The sequence below is a fragment of the Moschus berezovskii genome, chromosome 7 (assembly GCF_049115385.1).
Source record: "Moschus berezovskii isolate FMDL1 chromosome 7, NW_MosBer_1.0, whole genome shotgun sequence".
Lineage (NCBI taxonomy): Eukaryota > Metazoa > Chordata > Mammalia > Artiodactyla > Moschidae > Moschus > Moschus berezovskii.
The window spans coordinates 69,111,535-69,131,994 of record NC_142466.1 but is presented as its reverse complement, the minus strand read 5'-3'; the positions used below and the strand labels follow the sequence as shown (position 1 = coordinate 69,131,994).

At 39.3% G+C, this 20,460-nt stretch overlaps 1 protein-coding gene across 2 annotated transcripts in view; it reads right to left on the bottom strand.

The window, feature by feature from the left end:
• Window positions 1-20,460, bottom strand: part of FRMPD1 (FERM and PDZ domain containing 1) — a 162,646-nt gene that overhangs the window by 22,441 nt on the left and 119,745 nt on the right. For both annotated transcript variants that reach the window (XM_055427075.2, XM_055427076.2), the window contains exons 3-6: window positions 10,047-10,204; window positions 9,103-9,205; window positions 5,772-5,817; window positions 2,154-2,261 (exon numbers count right to left, since the gene is read on the bottom strand). In XM_055427075.2, the coding sequence (XP_055283050.2) occupies window positions 2,154-2,261; window positions 5,772-5,817; window positions 9,103-9,205; window positions 10,047-10,204 (415 nt within the window). The remainder of the gene's footprint in view (window positions 1-2,153; window positions 2,262-5,771; window positions 5,818-9,102; window positions 9,206-10,046; window positions 10,205-20,460) is intronic.

The window sequence follows — 20,460 nt, the reverse complement described above, 5'->3', positions numbered from 1 at the left end:
AGAGCAGGGCAAGGGAATCATTCCCTTTGGGTTTGGAGAAACCCCAAGGGCTGGCTCTCATAAAAAGTGACTTCTGAGTGTTGAGCTGTAGACAAAGAAGTGGCTGGTACCCTCCAGAACCTGTAAGAGATTCTAGAGTCTCCAAGATTTGAGCTACAACTGCCCCCCAGCTCTCATCTCTGGAAGCCCCCCTAGGTTAGAAGTTTATCACCTTTTTTTTCAGAAAACTGACAGTCTTTTTCAGTTAAGAATTTTGTATCTTCTAATATAAGGGCATTTGTATCTTTTAAGCAAGGCACATTCATCACTCTATATAACTTTTTTTTTTGAAAGCCAGAGTACTTTTATGGAAGAAAAGGAATATGTTCATATCTCAGGGCCAGTTCACACTCAATCAGGGATGAGGGATTTTAAACCCTTCACTCTGCTGTCATCTCTTGACTCTGGTTTTAGGTATTCAGAAATCTTAATCTTTGAATTTTCCAAGTATGACTGCTTTCCTTGATACTTTATTATTTATGACTTACAAAAAATACATTCATAACATCACCATAACTAACACTATTTACTTTTCTCTCTAAGGCTTCTTCCAATTTTTATCTATACCTGTAAATAGCTTTCAGAGAACTGCACTAATAGATTATGCACAATTCTATGTGCATTTTTACTCAACGCATATATACTTCTTCATGTGAGTTTAATGTTTATAATTTTAATGGACTTATAAATATTCTATTGAGTTGAAACATCAGAATTTCTTTAACTATTTCTCTGCCTAAGCATTTAACATTTTCTCAAAAATTTTTGTGATATATATATATATATAGGTGTAAAAGATATCTTTAAATACATGGATTTTTGCACTTAAATTATTTTATAGAAATAATAAGAATGTGATCTTTAGGCCATTTTTATGGCATTCACTAACTTTTTTTCTACTTCCAAAGATTAAATCAATTTACAAAGCCACCAATTAGTACATGAATGCAGCTACTTTCTCAGTTTCAGGGCTTATATTTTCCTTTTTTGTGCTAATTTACTAATTATAAAGTGGCAGTTTTTAATATTTTCCTTTGCATTTCTTTAATGGCTAACAAATTTAAGAATATCTGAAGTGGTGGTTTCCTTAAGTCAGGCAGAGAAAAATAATACTGTATGATATCACTTATGTGTAGGATCTAAAAAGTAAAACAAACTAGTGAATATAACAAAAAGAGACAGACTCACAGATATAAAGAATAAACTGCTGGTTACCAATAGGGTGAAGGAAGAGGGGAGAAGCAAGTAAGGGGTAGGGCATTAAGAGGTATAAACTATTGTATATAAAATAAATAAGCTACAGATATATTGTATAGGACAGGGAATATAGCTGATATTTTATAATAACTATAAATGCAGTATATAACCTTTAACAATTGTTAGTCACAGTGTTGAAACCTGAAACTTATATATCAACTATTCCTCAATGATTAAAAAAAAAAAACCCAAACATAGGTTTTTATTTCAGATTCTTCTAGGGGTCAGTCTTGTCTTCTGAACCCCCATATTCAATCACATCAATCCTGAGTATTCCATATCAAAAAGGACCAGACAGCATATTATAGTGGAAAACAGAAAAACTAAAGTCACACAGACCTGTTCTCCTGTATTTCCTAGCTGTATGATCTCAGAAGTTAATTCTCTTAACCTCTTTAAGCTTCTGTTTCTTCTCTGTTACAATACCTCCCCTTGCAGGGTACGGTGATGATGAAGGACTATGTCTCCAAGATGTTTTGATTCACGTATTAGAGATTCAGTAGATGATAGGGTCTTTTAAAAAAGCAACCCCTGCCACCGTCTCTACTATCAATGTGTCACCTTCAAAGGGAGTACTAAGTGAGAAGATTCAGAATGAGAAGTGAATAACTGGAACATGCTGAAATTTCAAGCCAGGAAGATGGAGTCTCAGAAAGACACAGTCATACCCAGTGTGTCTCTCCCTGTCCATGGTTTGTAGGCACCATACTGAGGGAGCATAGAGCCTCCAGCGAGCCCACTACACTCCCACTTTGTCTCCTCCATGCTGTGGATTCCAGCATCTCCAGGAAAGGGTGCCAGGAGGCAGCTTGCCTGCTTCATGAACAGTCATTTCCACCCCCTGACCAGTGCCGCACCTGGCTGTGTCCACTGACGAGCACTTCCTCCGCAAAGTGCACCTTCACCGGGTTGGTCTTCAGCCTGGCTCGCTTCTCTTCTGTCAGGAAGGAGGACTTGGGGACTCCCTGCAAAACATTAACATGACGTACTTTAGAACAGGACTTTCAAAAAAGCCATGTACATCTTCTCATTTCTTAAAAACAAAAGCAAAAGCTCTGACAGCTGCTGAGAACTCAATTAAAACCACAGAGAAGGATGATATCCAATTAAAGATCTCTTTTCATAAAATTTAGAGATCTCAACCAAATATGTCTTGTGTGTCTGAGAAAAGCTAAAGCTTTAACACACTGGCCCACAGCTGTGGTATGATGAAGACAAAGAGAACTGTTCTATGAACAAAGAGACCTGAATTCTAACCCAACTTAGGCTACTCAACAGTTCTGAGAACCACCTCAAACACAAATTATTATGGAAGAAAACCAGTTGTGTCTGTGTGTGTGTGTGTACATTTCCCTCTTTGGCCTTCAGTCTTCTTTTCGGCACAATAGGGGAGTTGGACCAGGAGGTAAAAAGAGCATAATGCTAATGAGCATAGGCTTCAGAGTCTAAGCTGGAAAAGCCCGGCTCTACCAATTTCTGAATGTGGACCATGGGTGTGTGAGGTCATAGTGTCTTCATCTGTACAAGGGAGATAACCAATATATCTACCTTGTAGGATTTTCTTCTGGCACAAATTAAATAAGACATTAAATATTAGCATTCATATTATAATAAATAATTTAAAATAATGTAATGCTTATTATATTAATAAATAATAGAAATACAAATATAGATAATTAAACCAAAATATATTTTGATCATAAAATTCTATGTTCTAGAGAAGCAGTCATTAATACTCCAACTTTGGATATTATAATTCCTAATCAATTTCAAATCATTTGAGGATTCTAAGAATCCACTCAGACAAAATGAGCAAATAAATTTCTTGAAGTAAAATATATATGATCATTTGTCTTATGATCCTATCACTTCTGATGAGAGGCCTGAGTAGGCTAGACAATCTTCAGAGCATTTCTCAGGGCCTCTGGGACCATCAGCTGGGCTGGTATCAGCTTTCCCTGCAGGACCTCCAAAGTACAGTATGCACACTCCTCTCTTCTGGGGAACCTCATAGGAATCTCAGGAATGGTACTGGATCATGCTAATTTTCCTCTCTTTATACTTTTTATTTTTTAAAAGAAGGCAGCTGTATGCTGTTTTCCTCTCTCCTTACTTAACAAGTGTTACCTTCTGCTTTCATTTCTTGGAAATAGAGTAGGAAAAGAACTACCTAATTAAAATTCAGATGTTATCCACTGAGATGACAATCAGCTAGATGAAAAGAATCTCTCAACACCTGCATGACTATTTATAACAATTAGGTTTCAGTATACTGATTTTTATGTATTGGTTTCACACTATTCCATAGATAAATTCTTCTATTTAGAATAGAAGAATCTCCATTTATGTGTGTGTAAAACACTTGGTCTGTCATATTTATGGCAAACTTCCTAGTTCTATTTAGGTGAGTTTTTTCCTGTTCTATTTCTAGGAAACAAACAAAAAAGATAACACTTGTTAAATAAGGAGAAGAGACAACAATTTCTTTGCACATAATCAAATAGCTGTCTGTTCTACTGTACTTCCTCCCGGTTCCTATGTGCTTAGGAATTCCTTCTGCAACTTATGACCAGATAGATGCCCTTCCATATTGTTGACATTTCTATGATTTGCTTTTTATATTTAAATTTTTAACACCAAATGGTGTGGGATTAGACTTATTTTTTCCAAATACCTTAAGAAATGTCCCAGTACAATTTCTTGAATGATCATCTTTTCTCTCATTGATTTGGGATGCCATATTTATCATATACCAAATTCTTATACTAGTATCTATTCTTGGACTTTCTATTTGATTAGATTGATATATCCAACATTTCATCAATATCATACTGTTTTAATTATTGCAGCTTTATTAGTTTTAAAATCTTGTACCTCAAGGCCCTCCTCATTATTCTTTTCAAAAAAAGATTTTCTTGATAAGTCTAACCTTGACATACATTGTCAAAATCCAAATAAAATTCCCACAGGGAGTTTGAATTTGCTTTAAGCATATATATTAATATGAGAAAATCTGATGTATTCATAGTCTTCCTATCAAGGAACATAACATATATCTCCGTTTTTATTAAAGAAAACATTTTATTTCATTCAGTATTACTCTAGTTTCCTTCACATAAGGCCCACATAGTTCTTTTCCTTCAGGTTCTTCAATTTTTTAACTTTTTCCTATAAAGAACTAGCCCTTGGATTTATCAACTTTCTAATTTTTCTGTTTTTCCAAAGCATTATTTAGATTTAAATTTTTATCATTTTCTTTAATCTGCTTTATGCTTATTAGTCTTTCTTTATGCTGCTGACACTGAGTATTTTCCTGACCTGTTTTCTTTTTTTTTGTTAAATAATGAAATCACTTTTTTTTTTTTTAAAAAGAATTTTATTAAAAAAGCACAAATGCAAAGAAATGAACAGAGGAAAATTTATGCGTCGAACCTGGACTGGTCACTTATGATAATATACATGCTACAATTCCATTCTCTCCAATCATTCTCACACTTTTAAGGTTATAAATTTAACTCTGAGTATAAGTCAACTGTATATAATAAGTTCTAAGAAGTAGAGCTCTAAATTTTAATTATTTTCTAGCTAGTCTATAATGATAATTTTTAATTTTCCATTTGATTCCATCTTTACTTAGGAAATTGCATTTTTATTCCAAATGACTGGGTGGTGTTAAGTTTTTGATAGTTATCAATTTATGCTTTATTGTATTCTAGAGAAGATACTCATACAGTTGCTTATTTGAGAAATTTAGTTTTTGGGTAGCCTGATACGGGATCAATTAGATTAGATTATTAAATGTATTATTAAAGTTCTCTATGCCTCTACTTATGTTTTTTTGTCTATTAGTGACCAAGGGCTAAGAAGTATGAAATAAAGTCTCTCAGAATGAGAATTTTCTGTCAACTTTTCCTCCCTGGTAATTTTTTCTTACAATTTGATTATGTACTTTGCCCTCTACCACATACAAAAGGCTTTTGGATGTGTGGTGGTTTAGGATGGCTGTTGCTTCCCTGTGCATCATCTATGCCTTGTCCTGTGCCTTGCCTTGTGGCTGACAAAACACGTTCACATCCAACCCCTCACTGGGTCCTCATACCATCCATTAGATAGATAAGGCAGTTATTGTCCTCATGTCTGTTTTACAAAATTCAAAACTGAAACTAAGCGACCTCTCCACAGTGATACCACTCAGACTTGTCTTGAAACTCTGAGCTTGGTACCGTTGTCACCTGCATAATCACAGGTCTGTCTGTCTCCTTCACTAGACCACGAGTTCTCGAAGCCTGGACCCACATACGAGTTCTCCATAATATGAGCACATATGTGGTCTTCAAGCAACACTGACTGCCTGACAGCTTCTCTGATGCCCTTTGCCTTCCCTGTTTATTCTCTGAGGGATATTCTGCTGGTGGGACAGGGTCTTGGGGCCAAGAAGGGGGCAACTAACCCACAAGACATAGAAAGAGCTTTACCGATGTGCAGCGAACAACCGTGATTGAAAGAGAATCTTCAGCTTCCCTGAAAAAAAGAGAATAAACAAAAAAAGTGTCATCGTCCTGGGAGATACATGAGGGTGCATGTGTGGGGCTGGGGGTGTCAAAGAGACTGGCAGAATTACAAAGCAGCTTCTCTTGCCTCAGCAAAATTGAAAAGGACATTGAGAAAGCAGTGATCTGTGAAGGAACTTAAGTTGTCCCAAATGCCACTGCGACCTTAAGAAAGTCTTCAGATACTTGTCTCTACCATCTTGTTTGTACCTACAGCCACTAAATGAAGTCAAGCCTTCATTTAGTCTATATGATGGAAGACTCATCTAGTTGCTATGACCACTAGCTAGGTTTATGTCCAAAATATTTTTAAAGAGAAAACAGCAATAACACAGATAACTTAGGTTGCTATTTCAGAAAACTTGGCTAAGTATCCATGAAACAGAATAAAAGAATGTGGATAACATTTATCAGATTAAAGCCAATCAGTTTATGAAGTTTGAGCAAACAAAGTCAGTGTAATGAGCACAATCATGTAATCAAATAGTAGTCATTTTGTTTTGTTATAATCTCTTAGGTTCCAAAGGTGATCAAATCAACTAGATAAGTACCAAACTTCAACTTTTTTGAGGATAGAACTGAAAACTGATTCATGTTTTTCCTTTTCCTTTGTCACTGCTACATAGAAAAGTAACTTGCAAAACAAATACATTTGATTTCTTGAAATATGAACATTGAGGCCTATTTCTGCCCATGTGTTACTGCCTCAAACAGATAAACTCAACCCAAGGTTTCTAAGGGTCTAGAGACTGCCTCTTACCCATATTACGTAAGAACAGGTCTTTTCCAAGAGAATTCACAGCAAACCAACGCCCAAGAGCTCTCAAAAGGAGAGTCTGGCCTCAAAGATAATTGGAGGAATTAGAGATTTTGCTGGTTTTTTGTTTGCTTGGTTGTTTTCCTTTTGTAAATGGCACTGACACTGGGAACTATGCTACAAAAGTAAGCAGTCCTGGCATTCCCACACAAGGCATGTAGCTGAGAGTGCAGGGGCAAGCAAACATTAGGTCACATCCCTGCTCAGCAGTCTTCGGTGGCTCCTCCTGCCAGAAGGAGAATAACTTGCTGTGTCAGCACCAAGTCCCTCCATCATCCTCTGAACCTCACTTGTCAGAACTTTGCCTGGGCATCCAGTGCCTTAGACAAACTGAACCACTCAGCACCCCCAACTCCCCAGCCAATGGCTCCTCCTGATCACTTTATTTGGTCCGCGCTTCACCTCCATCTTTGAGGCACAAATTCTGCCCAGCATTTAAGGTAGAATTTGGCCAGCTGAAATACTTCTGGACTCTTCTGTATTTTGTCAAACCACAACTTTCTCACAAGATGGAGGAATCTCTAGCGTTTACAAGCCCTTTCCCCTGCTTCACTCTCTTTTTTAAATTAATTAATGAATTTATTTATTATTTCTGGCTATGCTGGATCTTCATTGCTGCACACGGGCTTTCTCTAGTTGTGTGTGAGAGGAATACTCTCCAGTTGCAGTGTGTGGGCTTCTCATTGCGATGGCTTCTCTTGTTGCTGAGCACGGGCTCCAGGCACACAGGCTTCAGTAGTTGTGGCACAAAGGATCTTGTGAGCAGGCTCAGAGTGGGCTTAACCACTCTGTGATACATGGGATCTTCCCCGATCAGGGATCAAATTCACGTCCCCTACATTGCAAGGTGGACTTTCAACCGCTGGACCACCAGGGAAGTCCTCCCCTGCTTCTCCGGATGCACTGTCTGCCCTCCATCTCAGTGGGATTTACATGACTTGTATCTGCACTATGAGCCTAAGTATCAGGGAGTGGAGTCCCTTCCTCCACAGGGTTCCTTGCCCAGTGAATCGATCTGAGTTCAATGTTACCTAAACACCCAAATTCTAGTCTACTGTTTTAAATTGTGAATACTTTCATTTATTAGTCAGACTTCAATCTAACTTGGCAGAGATATTAGTGGCACTGAAAATGTAAAACCCATTTGCTGGACTTGAGAAATTCTTTGAGAAAATCACCCAATAATTGGGAAAGCAAACTTCACAATTTCCACAACCATATTTCATTTTAAAACTGAAATCATCAAATCCTTTTCCTGGCTGCCCCATCTCACCTTAGCCTGGCAACCTATTTTCTATACTTTGATGAAATCTCTGTTAATCTTACACTGTGTGTGTGTTTCTCTACAGTGAGACTGTGGGCTTCCTGAGGGTAAAAACTGCATCTGCATTTTCATTTTCTTTCCCTGATTTTGCTATTATTGCCTGTTACTCAGTGTGTGCTGCACACGACAGGCCCTCAGAAAGGAAAACCACCACTCACCAAAATGCACAAACTCAAGTACAAACTTGAAGTATCTTCATGGTGGCTTTGCTCTATTTCTCGTTTCCCTTTATTTATATTAAAGTTACTCAAACAGAGTTGGGTGGAAGTTATAAAAGACAAAGCCTGCATCTACCTATAGAACATCTATCAGGCCTCCTCACTCCTGTCACTGATTTCCTCTGTCTTAAAACGAGGGTCACCAGCTGTCAGTGCCAACCACATTCACTTGTTTCATTGAGCACCTGCTGTATGCCTGGTCTCAAGGTGATCACAGTCAAGGCAGAAAGTGAGGCATTCACAAAAATCACCATGACACCAGGTAGAAGGTGGTGGGTGCTGTATCAGTGGAATTACATGTATATCAAGCAGGTTACACCAAGACCAAGAAGATTTAGGAAGAGATATTAAAAGTGTTAAAGAACAACAAGCAGATTTAGTATCAATTTAGTCCAGTCTTTGCCATATGTTACAACAGCCCTACACATCCACAAGGGATAAAAGTGTTAGTTGCTTAGTCATGTCCGACTCTTTGTGACCCCCACAGACTGTAGCCCACGAGGCTCCTCTGTCCATGGAATTCTCCAGGCAAGAATATTGGAGTGGGGAGTCATTTCCTTCTTCAGGGAATCTTTAACAATGCTGTATTGTACATCCTTAATGGGTAGGGCCTATGTATCATTCATAATTACATTCCCCGCAGCACCTAGCACAGTGTTTTGGGCATTGTAGGCGGCTGATGAATATAGGACCTATGCCTCCTAATCCCATTTATAGGCAGGTGAAAGGGAGCAGAGAGGAACCGAGATGGAATTCTAAAATGAGGCTATTGTTGCTGCTTTAAAGGAGCCTGGACTTTACTTAAATCACAGAGGATCAGCTATGCTCTTTCTGTCACTCATTCTTGCTCTGTAATAATCTGTGCAATTCTATGGATGTTGGAAGCCAATTTAGTACCTCAGAATATTGACTGCTCGTTCACAGGAAAGGTCTTCTGCAGGCTCGTCATTCATCTGGAGGATCTGATCACCAGGGAAAAGTTTACCGTGAGCAGAGCTCCCTGTTAGAGAGAAAAGAAATACCTAGTGCTCATGCCAGGAGGGCCCAGACCCAGTGAGTCATAGCCACTCAGCTGAATGGCAGCCTGATCTAATCTCCAGGGCACCAGCTCATCCTCATCCCTAGCTAGACTTGGGCTCACATAGATCTCAGTTTCCCTGTTTACAAATCTTGGATAATATACCTACCATCCATCACTTTGAAGGGAGGTTAGGAGACTGTTCAAGGAAAGAGGACTAGCAGAAGAAATCCCCTGAATCAACAGAGCCAGCCAACAAATCTACTACATTCATCTCTAAAGAAATCTGGGGTGTGTGTGTGTGTGTAAATTCAGATTAATAGATTTTAACTGGTCCCAGATCTCACATCAATACATAACTGAAGAATGAAAACAAACACTAGACATTCCCAGCCTGCTCCTCTTCCCCTGATACAACCTATATTTTACAGAGACTCAAGTGAAAACAAATCAATAATTTCTATTACTGTCTGACCAGAAATTCACCCCAGCTCAGAGCATGCAGAGTTCAGAGAGGAGGGCCTGCTGATCCCAAAACTGTCACTGTTCCTGAGACTAGCCAAGGGGCCACAGATGCGCAAAGCCTCAGCTGAGGCCAGTGGACCTGCGATGCAGATCAGCAAGTGCACTGGGGCTTCCTTCCCCTGTACCAGAGGAAGGTGCAAAGCCCAGACAGAATTAGGTCAAAATTAGATGTGCCCTTTCTAACTTCCCGGGGTAGCATTTTCTGCATTATGTTACAGCACAGAGATATGGGAAGACAGCCAGGGATAAGCCCCCACAAGAAGCCCAAGTCCTTTCCTGTTTCCCAGTCAGCCCCTACCTGCTGTGACGGACACCACTGTGAGGGGAAGGCTCTCGGAGATGTGAAATCCATAGTCCTGGAGGAGGGTGTCTTTGTCTATTTTTACTGTGTGTTTCACAGAGATGATGGTCTGGGTTGGGATCCCGGGGGGCCCATCAGCAGTGGCAACTTTAGCCCTGGAAGAGAAGGAGTGTGTAAAAGAGACAGCGAGGGGAGTGTAGTGGGTGGCACAAACCAGGTCAGCCCCAAACATCCTGGAGAAGGAAGATGGAGAGCTGAGTGGACACGAACTCTCCTCTCTCTCGAGAGAAGACACAAACACCAGCAAATGAAACAGCAGGACACAGCACCGTGCTCTGAAAGACAAGTCACAAGTGCTGTGAGTGTGCAAAGAAAAGGTGGAGCAGTTTTAACTTTGTGGGGCTAGAGGAGAAGGAATAAGGCAAGTATTTGCTACCTGGAAGAGACGGCATCTGAGGATTTCGAGGGTATATCTACCCACCCCAAATCCTGGCACGAGGAGGATATTCAGTAACTGCTGCTGAGTGGATGGATCCATGGATGGATGGGTGGATGGACAGACAGGCAACCCAGGCAGGGGGCACTGCTTAAGCAGAGGTACAAAAGAGGAAAAACATGGGACTGTGAATAGGAGCAAGCAGTTGCTCAGTTTGGATGTCTGATGATGACTAATTTTTATAAGCAAATTGTTTCTTTGGTGATTTTTTTTCTTTTTTTTCTTTATGATGAATGCTGCTTCCCCTTCAACTTTGTATCTATGAGGATTCCAATATAAAATCCCAGAGAGCACAGACCCCCTCTATATTAATTGTTAAAAATATGTGTGTTTTCAGTATATCTCAAAGTAGATAAGTTGAAAGTTGTATCTATCTCTCAATACCACAAAGTGAATTTACGAGCTATTTTTCATTTGTGGCAAATGGCTTTTGTCTTTCTAAGGGTCAGTGGTTCTTTCTGAGGAAGGTCATATAGTGAGAGATAAGTTTATTGTCATTATACATAACAGAAATGTGGAGAAGTAACAGCTTCCTTGGGGCTCTGCAGTTAAGGTTTTTCATTTATTCTCATCCATTTTACCAAATACTGTTAGGAACTCTTCCTAATGCAACAGGACCTCACTTATCTGAAAATCACCTCTGTCATTTATAATAATCTCAAGTTTCAACAAGGACCAGGAAATATATTTTAAAAAACTGCCTCAAAGAACCAACATGCATGTGACAAGTCCAAGCACAAAGCCAGATTATGCACATAACCCATAAAGGAGCTCCCTTAGGAGCAAAGAAAGGATTTCTCCTAGGCAAGCACATGGGTAGTACTGAGAAGTAATAGAAGCCAGACCTAACAAGAGAGAAGAGACAGAAAATTCTGATAATTTAATACTGAATAAAACCATAGTTATTCCTGATTAAAAAAAACTTTAAAGCTTTGAAAGGGCCTCTCTAAATAAAATAAATAATATAATACACTGAAAAACAAAAATCAACATTTGTGTTCCTTTGAAAAAGCAATAGGATGGACACCCTAGACACTACTCCTATTTAAGTGGCAGGAGAAATGCCTGGAATAGTTATTGGAGAAGGAAAAATTAAGAGGAATAATAAGCATACATTTTTCTTTCCCAAACAAATGACAATCTACACTGAGAAAATGACCCACACAAAAAAATTGCTAGTACTTATAAAATAAGTTTAGTGGAGTTGCAGGATAAATACATAAAACACAGCCACAAAAAGCATCCTACAATCCATTAAAGACAGAATAGCTGAATGTGTATCAGGAGCTAGGTTTTCTTAAAAAGTTGACGTAATAACAGAAGACATAAGTAATACTGATGCTGGATTCCTGGTTGGGAAGATTACAGATTCAAAAATGAACATAAGTATGAATGAAAATATAAACTTGATGGAACACTAGTTCAAAATCCTTCCAGATTAAAAAAAAGATCTAATAAATTGATGACAGTAAGAGTACCAGTAACAACAATAATCACTTGCAACATCCATTGAGCACTAACTGTGTACCAGGCAGTGAGCTAATTTATTTTCATGCTCCTATCAGAGGGCAGCAATGATCAAAATTGCAAGGCCTGGTCTTTACCAATGAAAGTGAATAGAAATTCCAGAAAGTCTTTTAAAATATTATGTGGCTAGCCAGAATAGTATTAAATTTCAAAAAGGTCAAAAGAGAATTACAAAAACTGGAAATAAATGTGGACCCTTTGTGCCAGCTCTGGAGAGGAGACACATTTCTAAGGATTGGAGAATTAAAGACAGGCATAAGGGGGATGGTTTGAATGTGAAATTTCAATAACCAAATCATAAATATAAAGAAATAAAAAAATAGATAAATACATAGAAGAGCACAAAGAGAAATTCAAGTGAAAAAAAGCTTTTAATTTCCTCTTCTTATAAACAAAAATTAACTCAAAATGGATCACAGATCTAAATATGAGAGCTAAAATTATACAACTCTTAGTAGAAAATATAAGAATATACCTTTGTGACTTCGGTGTCATTTTAGATACGACACTAAAAGCACAAGCAACAAATGAAAACATAAATAAACTGAGCTTCACAATTGAAAATTTTGTGCTTCAAAGGACGCCACTGAAAAAGTGAAAAGGCAATGCCCAAAATAGGAGAAAATATTTGCAAATTTGCAAACCATATATCTAACGGGACTTCCCTGGTGGCTCAGACGGTAAAAGAAACTGCCTGTGATGCAGGAGATGCCTTCAATCCCTGGGTTGGGAAGATAGGCTAGAGAAGGGAACAACTACCCACTCCAGTATTCTTGCCTGGAGAATTCCATGGGAAGCCTGACAGGCTACAGTCCATGGGGTTGCAAAGAGTCAGATAAGGACCTGGTATCTAGAATATATAAAGAATTTTTATAATACAGTTAAACAAAAAAGACAAATAACCCAAATAAAAATTGGGTGAAGGATTTGAATAGACATTTCACCAAAGAAAATATACAGTCAATAAGGACACAAAAAGATTATTAGCGGTTATGGAAATACAAATCAAAACCACAATGACATACCACTTCACACCCACTAGAATGGCTATAATCAAAAAGACAGATCAAGTGCTGACTAAGATGTGGAGAAAAACGAAACCCTCATATAGTCTTGCAATTCCTTAACAGACTAAACACTGAATGACCCAGCAATTCTACTCCTAGGCATACATCCAAGAAAACTGAAAAGCATATGTCCACACAAAATTTGCACACAAGTATTCATAACAACATTACTTATAATAGCTCCAAAGTGGAACCAATCTAAGTGTACCTCAACTAACGACAAAAACAATATTCTACAGCAGAGTATTATTCAGAAATACAAAGGAATGAAATACTGATATGTACTGTAACATGGATAAACCTTGAACACATCATGCTAAATGAAAGAAGTCAGTCACAAAAGACCACATACTGTATGATTCCATTCATGTGCTATGTCCAGACTAGATAAATCTATAGAGACAGAAAGTAGATTAGTGATAGCCTAGGGCTGGGGAAGGAGGGTTTAGAAAGGAAATAGAGAGTGACTGCTAATACATTCAGAGTTTCTTGTTAGGGTGATGAAATTTTCCAAAATTTATTGTGGTGGTAGTCTTACATCCCTGTGAAAACACTAAAAAATCAGTGAGTTGTACATTTTAAGTGAGTGAATTGCATGGTATGCAACGTATAGATAGAGCTGTTGGAAATAAATAAATTAACTTATAAAATCCTGGAGGGAAAAAACTTACAATAAAATATATGCAGAATGGACATAAAAACATGCAGTAAATACCCAGACTTCACATCCTCAAAGCGAGTGGAAAACTCGCATATGAAGAAATAAAGCTGGTAAATAACAGAAAATGTACAACTCTGGTGATTAAAGAACAGAGAACTACAGAAAACTATTACATGTCACTAAAGCACCACACAGGAATAAAATAATAAAGTCCAACATGAGTGGGCCCTGGGATTTAAGGGTGACCATATGAATTGGCTCCTTACTCTCTTTGGAAAGTCATCAGGGAAATTAAAATATGAATTTAAAATTTGATCATTTTCTTTGACCTTCTGTTACCATTTTGAATAACATTCCTCAAAGTAATATGCATTCCCCCAAAATAAAAAACACTGTTTGCACCAGACTATGAGTTCCTGGAAGACAAACATTCCCTTGTATCATAAAGCTCTAGAAACAGATTATGAGATCAAAACATCCTGGCAATTGAGTATTCAAAAATATTTACCATAGCTTTATTTAGAATAGTTGAAAAAATTGAAACCACCCAACAGAGAATAGATAAATCAAGCATAGTAAGGAATTGCCCCAAGACTCTACAACAATGAAGGGCCACAAGCCTGTGAAACTTAGACATACATGGAAATACAGCTTAGAAAATACTCTTCCATAGCATCTTCTAAACTGCCCAAATCCGCTTGTGTGGATTATTCTGCCCCTACAACTCCCCATCACCCACAGGATAAAAGTTAAACTCCTCAACCTTACCCTCTGGGTCTTTTGTCTTTAGGTCTCAGGTCCCAGGCAACATTCTCCACCCACTCTCCTTCCCAGGCCTTCACTCCAGCCTAACCTTACCTGCTGCACCAGTTTAACATCTGGGCTTCAGTTCATGCCGCTGCCTCACAGGAAACTGTGAGGCCAATCAAAATCCAGCTCAAATGCTACCTCTTCCAAAAATCCTCCTTTGATTTCCTAGCTAGACCCAAGTTCACTCATCTCTGAGCCCTTCTGGCCTTGAGCACCTCAACTGTCAGTGATAGCTATTTGATTTCATATATCATCACCCCGCATAGACTGCAAATTCTCAGAATTCAGGAACCATTTTTTACCCACCTCTGTATTTCTCACTATCCTGAGTGAAGAACTTTGCCCATAGAAAGCATCTCTGTTTATTAGGTGAATATATGAGCAAAATACTGAATATAGAGAGCGTGATACAAAATAGTACACCTAATATGATTAGCAAAGGTGGAAATGTATATATAGCCATTAATAAATAGCAGTAAATTTGAATATGACAGGCTTCAATGTTTGTCATTTGTCCTGTAAGTTTGCTTAATTTGATATACAGCTCAGCCTTTTGACTGTGAGTCCTAATCAGGACCCATCTTCTCCATATCCCAGAGCTCAATAAATGGTATCTGGAGAACAGTGATCAGTTGCTCAAGACACACTCCTGGGAGTAATCTTTGACTTTACCCTGCTCTCACCCCTAGTATCCTATCAGTCATGACTTCAAAACTCTCTAAAGATGTCCATTTCTCTCTATCTCCATGACCACCATTAGATTTCAGGACTTTGTCACCTGTCCTACAGACAGATTTCTCTAAGTGTCTCCTAACTGGTCTCCCCACTTTTCGTTCTTTTTTTAAAAAATATATTTATTTATTTGACTGTACCAGCTCTTGGTTGTGGCATGCAGAATCATTTAGGTGTGGCAGGCGAACTCTTAGTTGCAGCATGTGGGATCTAGTTCCCTGATCAGTGATCGAATCCAGGCCCCCTGAATTTCAAGCATAGAGTCTTAGCCACTGGACCACCAGGAAAGTCCCTCCCCACTTTTCATTCTTGTCTCACCTAAACGATTCTCCATCCAGCAACTAGATTGATATTATATTAATAAATTCAATCCTGCTCATATGTCTGCCCTGACTGAATCAGTTCAGTTCAGTTCAGTTCAGTCGCTCAGTTGTGTCCGACTCTCCGCGACCCCATGAATCACAGCACGCCAGGCCTCCCTGTCCATCACCAACTCCCGGAGTTCACTCAAACTCATGTCTACAGAGTCGGTGATGCCATCCAGCCATCTCATTCTCTGTCGTCCCCTTCTCCTCCCGCCCTCAACCTTTCCCAGCATCAGAGTTTTTTCCAGTGAGTCAACTCGTCGCATGAGGTGGCCAAAGTATTGGAGTTTCAGCTTTAGCATCAGTCCTTCCAATGAACACCCAGGATTGATCTCCTTTAGAATGGACTGGTTGGTTCTTCTTGCAGTCCAAGGGACTCTCAAGAGTCTTCTCCAACACCACAAACCTTAGTATGGTTTAATACAGCCCCTGCTCACCACTGAAGCCTCTACAACCAAGTCATTCACTCTCTCAATACTTTTGTTCTAGCCAGACAAGTCCTTTTGGAGTTCCTCAAACACACAAGGTCTTCCTTCTGCCCAGAATATCCCCCAGCCCTTGACACAGCTATCAAAACACCCTACCATACACTTCACCTGCACAGCTCCTACTCAATCTTCTGTTTTGGGCAGAAATATCCTTCTCCCTCTGCTGAACCTGTACACAAAATCTGTACATCAATTTTTGAAACACCCATCATATTTGTAATGACCAGTGTGAAGTCTGCTGTCCTTTCTAGACAATAGTTTATAGGGCACAACCATGTCTTTCTTGCCCCCACATGCTGAATTCAATGCTAGGAACAGAGTAAGGGTTAATAAATGTTTAGAGGACAAAAGAAAAATACAAACCTTATCACGTGGTTAGAACAGAATTCATTTGGATGCTTTTCAAGTGAGTAGTCTTCATTTATCTGCCTTTTCCATTTGGAAGGGTGTGCTCCCCAGCAATGATAGACAAACGAGGCCCCGCTGTGTTGACTAATCCCTGGACGGCGTCAGGAGCTTTGGCCCAAAGTCTGGGTTTGACATTTTCCCCGAAGCCCACATCTAGGCTTTTGTTTGGAAAGGGATTGCTTAAAAACAGGACGAAGCCATAGTCTCTCCTCAAAAGGAATGTTTGACAGGGAACTGAAGGAAATGATCTCTGCAGCAAAATTTCCTCCTCTGAAGAATCTTATAAATAACAAACTAAACGCTGACAATCCAAAAGCCTCTGTCTGCTGCCTTTGTAATGGTTTTACATCATAAATCTGAGATCATGCCTGTAGTTTTACATCGGAACAGCATAAGACCTGGCGACACTAATAGAAATCTTGTCAGATAACTGGATCCTAAGGTAGAACTGGAAAAAACATGTTAAATTTATCATGAAAATAGCCTCCGGTAGACTCATTCTATATTTTATGGGTCATAAGTTCATACTGAGCTGATCAATAACCCTGAGAAGAAAAAAAAATACCAGATGGAGACAGATTAGGTTTCAAATATTCTCTGGCTTTTTATCTGCTCTCTGATAGGCTGTGAAATATATTTGCCTCTATCTTGTAACAACAAAGAATTCACCTCTGACTTCCAGCAGGATGTGGAGAAACTATTTTGAATCAATGTTTAAACACTGTATTATGTTCAGCTTGAGTGATTTTAAAAGTGAACGTCTGGTATAAACTGGATTTTTAATCTAAAGTGTATTCAAAGAAAGAAGAAATAGAAGGAGTGGCCTGTTCCAGAAAGAAATTTATCTTGTAGTCATAATCTCGGAGAAGGCAATGGCACTCCACTCCAGTACTCTTGCCTGGAAAATCCCATGGACGGAGGAGCCTAGTAGGCTGCAGTCCATGGGGTCGCAAAGAGTTGGACACGACTGAGTGGCTTCACTTTCACTTTTCACTTTCATGCATTGGAGAAGGAAATGGCAACCCACTCCACTGTTCTTGCCTGGAGAATCCCAGGGACAGGGGAGCCTGGTGGGCTGCCGTCTACGGGGTCACACAGAGTCAGACACAACTGAAGCTACTTAGCAGCAGCAGCATAATCACAGGAGTAGGCATGTGGCTGTGATAGTTTCTAGAGACCACTAAATATATATATTGTGCGTACAATGCTATAGGGCAAAAACTTACAGCTGAAAGGAGAAGAAAGTATTCCATTGCTACTTTAAAAAGGAGGTTCAGAAGACAAGAGTGACCCTACAGACGCAGCACAGGAACTTTCTAACCTGTTCTCTTAAAATCTTTCCCTTTGGTCCATGGTCAAATAGCAATAAAAACTGGTACCTGAAATGGTCTTTCTATACCATTAGGAGTATTCAGTTCAGTTCAGTTCAATCGCTTAGTCATGTCCAACTCTTTGCGACCCCATGAATCACAGCACGCCAGGCCTCCCTGTCCATCACCAACTCCCGGAGCTCACTCAAACTCATGTCCATCGAGTCGATGATGCCATCAAGCCATCCCATTCTCTGTCGTCCCCTTCTCCTCCTACTGCCAATCCCTCCTAGCATCAGACTCTTCCAGTGAGTCAACTCGTCGCATGAGGTGGCCAAAGTATTGGAGTTTCAACTTTAGCATCAGTCCTTCCAATGAACACCCAGGATTGATCACTTTTAGAATGGACTGGTTGGATCTCCTTGCAGTCCAAGGGACTCTCAAGAGTCTTCTCCAACACCACAGTTCAAAAGCATCCATTCTTCGGCGATCAGCTTTCTTCACAGTCCAACTCTCACATCCATACATGACCACGGGAAAAACCATAGCCTTGACTAGACGGACCTTAGTTGGCAAAGTAATGTCTCTGCTTTTTAATATGCTCTCTAGGCTGGTCATAATTTCCTTCCAAGAAGTAAGCGTCTTTTAATTTCATGGCTGCAATCAGCATCCGCAGTGATTTTGGAGCCCAAAAAAATAAAGTCTGACACTGTTTCCACTGTTTCCCCATCTATTTCCCATGAAGTGATGGGACCGGATGCCATGATCTTCGTTTTCTGAATGTTGAGCTTCAAGCCAACCTTTTCACTCTCCTCTTTCACTTTCATCAAGAGGCCTTTGAGTTCCTCTTCACTTTCTGCCATAAGGGTGGTGTCCTCTGCATATCTGAGGTTATTTATATTTCTCCCGGCAATCTTGATTCCAGCTTGTGCTTCTTCCAGCCCAGCATTCCTCATGATGTACTCTGCATAGAAGTTAAATAAGCAGGGTGACAATATACAACCTTGACATACTCCTTTTCCTATTTGGAACCAGTCTGTTGTTCCATGTCCAGTTGTAACTGTTGCTTCCTGACCTGCATACAGGTTTCTCAAGAGGCAGGTCAGGTGGTCTGGTATTCCCATCTCTTGAAGAATTTTCCACAGTTTATTGTGATCCACACAGTCAAAGGCTTTGTCATAGTCAATGAAGCAGAAATAGATGTTTTTCTGGAACTCTCTTGCTTTCTCCATGATCCAGCGGATGTTGGCAATTTGATCTCTGGTGCCTCTGCCTTTTCTAAAACCTGCTTGAACATCTGGGAGTTCACGATTCACATATTGCTGAAGCCTGGCTTGGAGAATTTTGAGCATGACTTTACTCGCGTGTGAGATGAGTGCAATTGTGCGGTAGTTTGAGCATTCTTTGGCATTCCCTTTCTTTGGGATTGGAATGAAGACTGACCTTTTCCAGTCCTGTGGCCACTGCTGAGTTTTCCAAATTTGTTGGCATATTGAGTGCAGCACTTTCACAGCATCATTTTTCAGGATTTGAAATAGCTCAATTGGAATTCCTCACCTCCACTAGCTTTGTTCGTAGTGATGCTCTCTAAGGCCCACTTGACTTCACATTCCAAGATGTCTGGTTCCAGGTGAGTGATCAAGCCATCGTGATTATCTTCGTCATGAAGATCTTTTTTGTACAGTTCTTCTGTGTATTCTTGCCACCTCTTCTTAATATCTTCTGCTTCTGTTAGGTCCATACCATTTCTGTCCTTTATCGAGCCCATCTTTGCATGAAATGTTCCCTTGATATCTCTAATTTTCTTTAAAAGATCTCTTGTTTTTCCTATTCTGTTGTTTTCCTCTATTTCTTTGCACTGAATGCTGAGGAAGTCTTTCTTATCTCTCCTTGCTATTCTTTGGAACTCTGCATTCAGATGCTTATATCTTTCCTTTTCCCCTTTGCCTTTCACTTCTCTTCTCTTCACAGCTATTTGTAAGGCCTCCTCAGACAGCCATTTTGCTTTTTTGCATTTCTTTTCCATGGGGATGGTCTTGGTCCCTGTCTCCTGTACAATGTCACGAACCTCCGTCCAGAGTTCATCAGGCACTCTATCTATCAGATCTAGACCCTTAAATCTATTTCTTACTTCCACTGTATAATCATAAGGGATTTGATTTAGGTCATATCTGAATGGTCTAATGGTTTTCCCTACTTTCTTCAATTTAAGTATGAATTTGGCAATTAGGAGTATTAGAAAGGTCAAAAATACCATTCCTATAACTAGTAAACAGACTCTGGTTATAATGAACAAATTTAAATGAAGCAAATTTAGAAGGCGGGAAAAACCAGTAGCCAAGACTTCTGACACAAAGATGCCATGATGCATGTGTGCACATTTGTGAATACGTATGCCTGTGTGTACACGTGTGAGTGTGTGCATATGTGTATTCATTAAACACATATGTGCGCACATTAGATTAATACTAATACACACTAATATCAAGATTAAATATAAATTGAAAGAAATCTTTTTAAGCCTTGAAGTTTATAAAACCAAGCACC